This window comes from Sinohyriopsis cumingii, chromosome 17, assembly GCF_028554795.1.
Source record: "Sinohyriopsis cumingii isolate HCF-2022 chromosome 17, ASM2855479v2, whole genome shotgun sequence".
NCBI classification, from domain to species: domain Eukaryota; kingdom Metazoa; phylum Mollusca; class Bivalvia; order Unionida; family Unionidae; genus Sinohyriopsis; species Sinohyriopsis cumingii.
The window spans coordinates 105,503,363-105,513,977 of record NC_142977.1 but is presented as its reverse complement, the minus strand read 5'-3'; the positions used below and the strand labels follow the sequence as shown (position 1 = coordinate 105,513,977).

Below are 10,615 nucleotides of genomic sequence, written 5' to 3'. Positions count from 1 at the left end.
CGTGCATTGATCATTCGTTCCATGGTTTTAAAGGCACCGCTCATCAAGGCAACATGATGATAATCAATAATACTTGTACCTGGTTTGGGAACAGGGCGAACATTTAGACTTTTGCATTAAAGGTCTAACTTAAATGTATACGCTGTTATAATGCGTGTTTGTTGTTGTTTTTTTTTTTTAAATTATTATTTGCCTTTCACATTTGATATGCTTGTAGACAGAATAATAAACTGATATTTATTTAGGTCGAGTATGGTTATGTTTTATCATATCCAGTATCTGTCATTTTTTCTTGTGGCATTTTATTAGATTTTACTTTTTTTACAGGCATATGTGACTTGTCATTCGTGGCTCTCTTTTCTGTCACCTTTCCATTTCCAAAATTAACAAGCATCGACAAAAGTAGTCTTTTTAAATTTGGACCTAATGCTGATAAAGTGCGTGGTTTTGTACAAAATTCAGACATGATTCACATTTTACGGACAGCTACCAGATACAGTATACATACATGTGCATTGAAACGATATAAAATAATCAGAAAAGGGATTAAAGGTGTGTCGCTCTGCATCACATATGGCTCAGTTTTCGTTACGTCTTTAAATTCATGGTTCGAAACGCTAAGCACGAACAATAGGGGAAATCGCAATACCCAGTTTCTATATTGTGTATATCCATTTATATATTTGTCAGACTCTATGCCAGTTTATGTATGTATACTCTATTACTTTCCTTCATCATTTCTTTCTTTGTTCACCAGTGCTAGCGTACTTTTCAAACACAAGTTGTAAATACGGATGTGTACATGTAATTTACTCTCTTTATTCTATTAGACCGGAAACGTTTAACGCCATGCAGCTGTTCAGTTTCATTGTGTGAGTATCACGTGATCAGAGTTCCCGCGCAAAATTTAGGCGGATTTTCTCGCTGATGAAAGAATACGTTGGGTGAGCAACCGGGATAGCCAACAACACGAGGTAGGTGCTTACACTCTACGATCTTTGTATTGAAAAGAAAAATAATAATGGATTGTATTAGTAAAATCTTTAGTAACATTAAATTAATTGCACCTGGAGATTAAGGCGTGTAATGAATCGTGATGTTTTTGTTAATTATCATATACATATTTATGACGTTCAATGAATCATGATGTTTTTGTTACTTATCATATACATATTTATGAAACTTTTAAAGAGAGCCAAAATGAGAGAGAAAGAGAGTTTTTTTTTTTCTTCAAAAATGAAGGATATGCTATTTATTAATCCCATTATGTATATTCCCTCAACATGCATGGTGTAAATATTGAAACAATCTCCTCCCTCCCCCCGACGACAACGAATGTCTATGACCTTTGTTCTTTCGGGAAGCGAATTTAAAACAATTTTGTGTTCGTCTGTAACGCTGAATTTAGAAATTATCGATGTTTTAGAATTCAGTGGTTCCCAACCTGAGGGCCACAGGATTATTCCAAGGGAGCCTAAAAGTTAAACTATCAGCATTTGGGGTACACGAACATTTTTTTTTTTTTTTTTTTTTTGAAGTTAAAAAGGGTCATCACGCTCAAAAAGGCTGGGAACCAGTGTTGTTAGATAAAAAAATATTGGCGCCGTTCCTTCGATTTCCACAAGTCCGTTACACAGTAAGGAAAGTTTAGATCTCTATTGAACATGCCGCACCTTTGACCTATTTTATACGACTGAAACATTCATCTTTTTTCCTTCAGCAATAAATAGACCGTTTCAGATTCGCTGAATCAAACCCCGTTATCAATACAACACAAGACAATCCCTCCCCTATATTATGTACCTAGTAACTAGTGATTGTATACGATAATGTTTGTTTAGTACAGTGCGTAAGCAGATACTTAGGTAACTGATAAAATCTATTTTCTACACGTGTTTGTGTGGCCCACCGTCGAATGTACACTTGTGAATGGAAACACGTGTTGTTGCATATATATATATATATATATATATATATATATATATATATATATATATATATATATATATACACACTCATTTGGATTAAGGATAATGATTTTTTTTTTAAATTAAATAATAAAATGCCAAAATTAAGTATTTTGGGTGGTGTGAAACGATCTTGCTCTTCAAAGTCAATCAATTCTTTCAAGAAATTTTCAATAATTTTGAAATTTTCCTGAGAAAAGTATTGCAATAATAATAATATAGTATAGCAGATATTGATAATATTAATGGGTGAATAGAAACATAATACAACTTTTGGGTCTCCTATTCATCTTAATTGAATGACCTCGCCACTTTTGTTGTATTGATAAATATAGCATAATTTTTACTTGGTAACGTAATACAGTTTAATAAAGGATAATATTGCTCGTACCAGGGGTGTCCAACATTTTTGTCTGTGGACCAAAGCAGGTAAATATGCTTATGGTCGCGGGCCGCATCAACAGTCCCTTATCACTAATTATGCATATAAATTAAAATGCCTATTTTCGGAAGGACCGCCTACATGGCCACGGGCCGCACAATGTGAAGGTTGGACATGCCTGACTTGTACAAAAACACAACATTGCCATTACGAGGTTATAATTCACAAATACTTACAGTATATGGCAATATAAGAATAGGACCATTGTTAAAAAATGTAAGAAATGATACCGTTATACATTTTTTCAGTATGTTTCTGAAATCTTGATTGACCTTGATTTGCTAATGTCACGTTTGCTCAACCCCAGTTCGTAAGTCGTGTATAAATTAAGGTATTTTACATGCCATCATTTGATGTCTAAACATTGCCGCTGGCCTGAGTAAATCTCCCACGCAAGGTTACTGTGAACAGAGAGAAGACCCGACATCTTGAATCGGCACAGGCGCTAGGTCGCGCAACTTCCCACCTATGTGTTACAGCTTAGTCCTAAGATCAGAAGAACCCGCGAGGGGGAAACAGCGTGTGTTCTAAATCCGTCATCACGTGAACAGACAGCGAGAAGGACATTGTTCGCTAAGTTTGATTGGATCGGATCACAGCGACACCCAACTGGAATTGAGATAGAGGGCGTGATAAAAATATCGATCCGAATGATAAATTTTAACTAGCAAGCGAAAATTTAGTCTCGCCTAGGAAGATTGCTGAGCAATATAGGGTTACTCCGAGGAAGCCACTCGTAATTTGGCGGTAAAACTAAGGATATTTTAAGGAAAGACAAAGCTTCGTAAAGGACGTCTTTGGGGGACAGAACTTCCGGTTCAGTTAAGTACCTAGTCTTTAATAGGGGAGACAGAAGTGAGACGAGCAGAGCAGTCGGAGTTGACAAATCAAGTCGGAGAAGAGAGTCAAGGAGGAGAAGGAGAAAATGGAGGAGGAGAAGTATGGAGGAGTCGAGAAGGAGAAGGAATTCGGAGAAAGTCCGGAGGAAGAGGAGAAGGAATTGGAGAAATAGGAGAGAAGAATACACAGATGAGTAGAATACAAGGACAGGTGGAAAGCTATCTCACACTACTAATAAAATGATGTAATAGGCTATCACAGGGTCGAGCGGAAGGAGAGTAATTGGGAAATTTTAATCATCTGACCATTGAATTTTCATTAAATTATTATCCGTTGAATTTCACTTTCTTGTATATTCAATCATTTAACCACCGGCATTGCTGACTGGGAGCTCGAGCTGTACATCTATGTTTCACTAATTTAACTTCCAACCAAAATCGAGCCTGGGTTGGACTTCTAAAATAATTTATATAGAATATCGAAAGCACCCCACCCCAACCATAACACAACTACCACAGTGGCGGCATAACAACCCGTCACACCACAGTGGAGGCTTCGTCAAGGATCTGAATATGTCATAAATGTTATCTTTACGACCAAAAGTTTTATTATTTAGGAGGTATTAGTGAACAGTTGTGAGATATTTTCCATCCCGTGTATTTGAATTTTTATAATTTTTCACCTTGTGTAAGTTATTTTTTTATATTTGCATGCTTGGTAGATTTCAGTTACTTGCTGAAATTGTGAAGCAAACATCGGGCAAAATATCTTACCTGAGCGAAGTTAGTCAACAGGTAAGTATTGGGTTAGGAACGTGTAACATCTGTCAATTGTTAAGTAAGTCGAGACAGGGTATCACTTACTGCTAATATCATCAGAAAATGGCTACAGAAAGACAGATGATTAAAGAGTATCACGCCATTGGCAAGGAAGATCTAGTGCACGAGGGTACCCGGATAGCATTGTTCAAAATGAGAGAATCAAAGAATGGAGGGCCGAAAAAGCGGCTAAAAGAGAGCTGACCAAGATAACAGCGGACAGAGAGACGGAGCAGGCCAAGATATCTGAGGACAGAGAAACACAGAAAGAGCTGACCTGGCCAAGATAGTAGCGGACAGAGAGACACAGACGGAGATGGCCAGGATATTAGCGACCGCAAAAGAAAGAAAACTCACTCATGCTCTCGAAATGGAGAAATTAAGGGTAGAAGCTAGGACTGCCGATAAGGACGACTCCAGTACAAGTTCTGGAGGGAGCATACGACCGATTATCGACCACCGAATGGTACAGAGAAGTATTCCGCGGTTCAGTGACCAAGAAGAGTCCTTTCACAATTTGCTCGTGCAATTTGAGAAACTCGCGTGCGTTCATAAATATCCGAGCAACATTGGGCGAATAACGTCTCAGCCTTTTTACACGGTGACGCTCGCGATGCTTAACATAACTTATCCGCAGAAGAAGTTGACGACTACAACGTGCTCAAGGAGGCCCGTCTTTGCCATTATCAGCCGACCGCCGAAAGGTACCGTAAACCTTTGCGGGACTCGATCAAAACAGTAAATGTAACCAACTCTCAATTCCACACCCGTGTTCGATGGTTATTGAGAAGTCGATGAAGATGCCAGAGGTCGAACGATCGTACAAAGGGCTACGCGAGGTTATACTCAATGAGCATGTCCTGAGTACTTACCGTCGCGAGTTCACAGTATTCCTAGCGGCGACAGAGCACCGGACTCTGGAAGAGATCGCCAGCATGGCAGATAGATACGAGCAGGCACACTCGACGAGTGGAAGTCCCGGAGTTACGGACCGCCCTGACCCACGGAGTCATGCCGTTTGGTTGAGAGAGAGAGAGAGAGCTGGCTGTCCGTAACCGTCAGGGCGACGGGAAGGTCGGACGGTGATCTACAGGTAAGGATGCCACCCATAGACGGGCCTCACCAACGAAATCGGGCATTGCAGGACGGCGAGGGCCGTCGACATACTACAACTGCAAGCGCCCGGGGCATTTTGCAAGGGACTGTCCCAGGGGCATGCAGACCCAGGTGAATACCGTCGCTAGGAAGGAGTGCGAACCGGAGGAAAACTGTAAACTAGCAAACCTCGCGTCCGCAACTGTCAACGGAGAAGGTACCACCCTCTTGTACGACACTGGGTGTAGCGTTCACGCCCTTGTCGACAAGACATGTTAAGCCTGAGGACTACACAGGGGAGGTAGTTGAGGTCCAGTACGCGAACAGTGCGCGTGACTCGTTGCCAGTGGTGTCATTGACCTCGATTCACCGTACGTGAAGGGAAAATTGAAGCTGCTTGCTTGGATGGACTTTCACATGACGTCATACTGTGATGTTGTTATGTATTGCCACAACCAAACCCCGAAACCAGCACACCGACGCCGGTGAGTGCTGTGGAAACCAGGCCCAAGAGTCGACGAACGAAACCGACGCCGAAGAATTGGAGAAAGAAACTCCGAAAGGCGCGGTGAAGTACGTATGCTAGAAAGGGATCTTGTAGGAAAGGACAAGAGCACTTGCAGCAAGTCGTCGTGCCAAAAAAGAAGCGACGTGAAGTGTTGAAAGTCGCGGATGAAAGTCTCATGGGAGGACACAAGGTAATTGTCAAGATGCGAGATCGTCCTATCCAAGAATTCTACTGGCCAGGGGTCCATGGAGTTGTTAAGCGGTTCAGTCTCTGCTTGTGACAAGTGGCAGAGAATGGCACCGTAAACGGACCATCGACCCGTCCCCTTGGGGACTTCTCCCTTTATCGATGAACCATTTCTACGCCTCGCGATGGATTTGATCGACAATAAAACCCGCGTCGTCACAAAGAAATCGGTATATTTCAACGGTCGTAGATTACGTTGTACGCTATCCGGAGGTTATCGCGTCGCGTACGGCAGTCGGAAACTGTTGCCGATAAGAACTACTCAGTATCGGAGAGGGAATGCAACGGAATCGTGTTCGGGATATCACGGTTCGAGCGGTACTTATACGGGCAGAAGTTCATATTGGAGACCTACCACTAATACCTCGCCTGTCTCGCGCAGGCGAGATTGTCTAATGGACGCTTGATGCGATTTTTGCTGTTCTTATAGCAGTACCAGATGCAGATCGGATAGATGAAAGGAACCATGAACGTAGGCGCCGATTTCATGAGCACGAGCGCTGAAATGGCATAGATCGCTCTGTAGATAACCATGTTTTGTTTTTTTTTATATTCGTCTCCGTACTCAGCGTGTAGCGTCGTTATGATTTTGTTTCCTTTGTTGCGTGTAGTAACACACATTTGCATTTGAAGCAATTTTGGGGGAATAAAATCCCGATTTACTTCTCAAGCGTGGTGTGTGCCACGTTTGCTCAGCCCCAGTTTGTAAGTTGTGTATAAACTAAGGTGTTTATACAAGTCATGGTTTGGTGTCTAAACATTTCCGCAGGCTAGCGCAAGGTTAGCGTGACTAGAGAGAAGACACAGCATCTTGAATCGGCACATGTGCTAGATCACACGACTATCCACCTATGTGTTACAGCTTAGTGCTAAGATCAGAGGAACCCGCGAGGGGGAAACGGCGCTTGTTCTAAATCCGCCCCCACACGGACAGACAGTGAGAAGGACATTGTCCGCTAAGTTTAACTGGATCGGGTCACAGGGATACTCAATCGGAATTGAGATTAAGGTGTGATAACAATTTTGATCCGAATTATAACTTCCAACTAGCAAGCGAAAATTTAGTCTCGCCTAGGAAGATTGCTGAGCAATATGGGGTTACTCCGAGGAAGCCACTCGTAATTTGGCAGTAAAACTTAGAGAAGACATTCTAAGGAAAGACAAAGCTTCGTAAAGGACGTCTTTGGGGACAGAACTTCTGGTACAGTTAAGTCCCGAGTCTCTTTATCGTTTCATCTAACATGAGAGCTATTTTTTCTATTAATTTTACAGTTTCCATCATCTGCATTTGTGAAACACTTTATCTCTGGTCACCTGTTCTGTTAATTGTGTTGTTATAACTGTATACTCTTGAACTGCATAACATAAAATGAGTGAAAAGCCAACATGTTTTGTAAAATAGAAAATATAATTTATTTCCCTAAAATATAAAGTGAAAGAATTAAAAATAATTTACAGTGTCATGAAATACTAAACAGTTCCAAGGCTGTGAAGGGGAAACTGAAGAAGATGCTTGAGACAGAGTGGAAGATGATTCTATAATCACAGACATTAATTTGTCTGCTGTAGTTAAGATGTTGAAGAATCATTGTTAGCTCAGAAAGGTTTGTGCGAGATATAAAACAGACTCCATTTAAAATTGATAAACAGATGTACAGTGATGGCCTTAGCAAATGTGGGGCCCGATTTGGATCATTTTGGTGGGGCCCCTTGTGAGCACGGGATTTGGAAATAAATGTTTAAACAAGTTTGATATGATAATGAACTTAAAATTTTCTTCCATCACTTTAAAATTACTTTCTCTTGACTTTTAAAAAGTACTAACACGCGAGGCCCCCGTGAGCATGGGACCCGATTGAACCAAATCGGTCCAATCAGCCTAAGGCTGGCTCTGTTTGCCAAATATGACAAGAGTGACCAGAGCCATTTCAGTGGACTTGTCAAATGTGATGAGACATGGATTTACTTTCTAGAATTCTACCAAAAGAAAGTAATAAAGTTTTTAATCAGAGAAAACAGGCAGAGATCACCAATTGTTTGACCTTGCCAGAGAATCCAGATTGTTATGCAAATTACTTTTCGATGCAATAGGTCCTCATTTTAAAAACATATTGAGAACTATCTTTTGTATTACCCGGTACTTGTTAGCACAATTTTGCTAACACTATGAGCTAGATAAGAAATTTACCATGTGTATTTTGATGCATATATTGGATTAAAATAATTATCTAATTATCTTGTGTTTTCCAGCATCATGGAATAGACAGTTTAGGTCTGCATTGTTTTACAAATATAAATTAAGTTTTCCTTTCAGATGTAATGCCTATGTAAAAGACTCTGTTAAAAATCTGGTCAAGAGCATATACTCAATACACAAGTTTTATTGCAATTTCTCTTTTTCATGAGAGATTGGTGAAATGTAAAGGTTAAGCAACAATAACTGAAGGTCACTGTAACATTGCTGATGGTAATGTTTGTCCTTTTATTTGTCGATCCTGCTTTATATCAATGGGATCAGTTTATGCTTGTTTTCTGCACCAGTTGATCTTCAGTACTGAATTCACAATATTTGGGATTCCCATCACCAACTTCATTGTCAGGGTGTAACTTGGCAGGTGATTTATGCATGCATTAACTAGCTCATTCATTAGAAAAGAGATGGATTTTTAAATCTATGTGTTGAAGATGTGGATCACAAGTTTACAAACTATTTGACATTGCAGTATAAATTAAGGAATCTCGGCAAACACATGAAACTTCACTACATGTTGTTTACTCGACTGATTTTGTCACTAGATTCAAATCTGTTTTCAGGGTCACATGGTCATACAGCAAGGTAAAGTTCAGATTTTAATTGTTCAAGCCTGGCTCTTTTCACGTCAAAATTTGGTGTCAAAGTCATTAACTTAAGGTTTTCTTTGTTTCTTCTTTATTTCCCTTTTGCATGCATATGCATGTGTATATTCTTTCATGTGAGTACAAGCATGGATGCAGACCATAGTAAAACAACTGTGCACTGAAATAATCTTAGTGATGTTAAATCCATACATTATGCTTGTCATATCTTTATTTATCTTGTTTTCAATGGACAAGTCATATTATTCCTTAATCATACACATAGAAAAATCACCTTGAAAATGTTTTTTCTTTTTTTTAGATGGCATCACTATTTAAACACGCATCAACTCCTGTCAAGGGAAAGAACTCTGATAGTGATATATTTGCACCACCTGATTATGAGGAAGTTGTCCAGGAAGATAACAGCCCTAAAGGAGAGATTGGAGTGACCCATATTGATGTGGACAATGGTAATGATAATTGCAGAAGAAGAGTTTGCCTGAAGTAGAAAGTCTTCTTAATTCATATATATATATATATATATATATATATATATATATATATATATATATATATATATATATATATATATATAATAATAATAAGATTATTATTATTATGCAACAATATGCCAATGTTATGATATGATAATGCTATAATGCTATCTACACCTCTGCATCTCAAGAAGATATTTCTGTGCTTTGGGTCTGTGAATTTCAATGGATGCGGCAGCAAGGCACTGCATCCACTCAAAATTAAGTTGTCAAAATTTGAACACTGTTCCTACATGTTCGAGACAAAGGGACCCACAACTTCAATGGACTCATAAATGAGCAATTTTCCATTGCCAGTCCATGTTTGTACAAATACCTTTCACTCCACTAGATCTGTAATCAATTTTCTCTGGTGTGTAGTTGTATTTTTGATGTTAAACTTGCAAAGTATAATTTTTAGGTCAATTGCCTTTCCATTTAAGGCTGATGTGTAATGCACAACTGTTACACACAGTTAGTTAGTTGGCATTACATACTAAGCCAGGGAGTCAACTCGTGATATCCAATAGATGTTGCTTGGACAAGGCACTAAAATATCTGTTTGATCCAGCAAGGTGTAGATAGGGTTATCATATTGGAACCTTGGCTAGCGAAGATGTGCTCCATCATAACCATGGTCTTTCTAGTCTATTTTATTGTATTGTGTATGGCCCATTAATCTTTTCTTTTGAGTCAGAAAAGAAAACTGGTTCTGAAGTTTTGATTTGTCAAAATAAGGATTTGTATTTTTATCAGATGGTGTGGAGTGTGCAGTGGACACTGAGACAACAGAAGAAGATGATGGTGAAAGTGCTGAAAGAAGCAATTTCTTTTCTAGCTTTCTAAGAATTCACCAGAGTGTTGGCAGCTTCATCAATGACAACAAAACTCCGATCAGAATCGTAAGATTAGAGTACCGAAAAACACTCACATTTACACTTATAATGATCTGCATTAAATTAAATGAAATATCCAGCCATGAGTGTGCTTACAGGTGTCACAGTGCTGAATAATCAATACAAATAAAAGTAATCAGTTTAGTTGTTTAGCTGTTTATATACTTTGAGAACGTATAGTTTCAACATTGGGTGCAGTATCAAAGGGAAAATCAAAAGACATGTTAAAAATGGGTCCTTTATCTGAATTTTTTATCTTAGTATGAAAACAATTGTATTTTTTATTGTACCATCTCTCCTAATAAATTAAGATATGTTGTTAAAAGTAAATTACCAGGATGCAAATTTAGAACAATTATAAAGTTAGAATTAAAAAAATGCCACAAATGCAAGTGATAGCAGGCCCCAAATCATCTAAAATGAGGATGTTGT

The 10,615-nt window shown here is 39.0% G+C and overlaps 1 protein-coding gene across 1 annotated transcript in view; it reads left to right on the top strand.

The window, feature by feature from the left end:
* Positions 1 to 834: 834 nt before the first annotated feature.
* Positions 835 to 10,615, top strand: part of LOC149779613 (uncharacterized) — a 47,335-nt gene continuing 37,554 nt past the window's right edge. The window contains exons 1-3 of the mRNA XM_089940401.1: positions 835 to 974; positions 9,074 to 9,224; positions 10,044 to 10,189. Coding sequence (XP_089796527.1) covers positions 9,074 to 9,224; positions 10,044 to 10,189 — 297 coding nt within the window. The 5' untranslated portion in view covers positions 835 to 974. The remainder of the gene's footprint in view (positions 975 to 9,073; positions 9,225 to 10,043; positions 10,190 to 10,615) is intronic.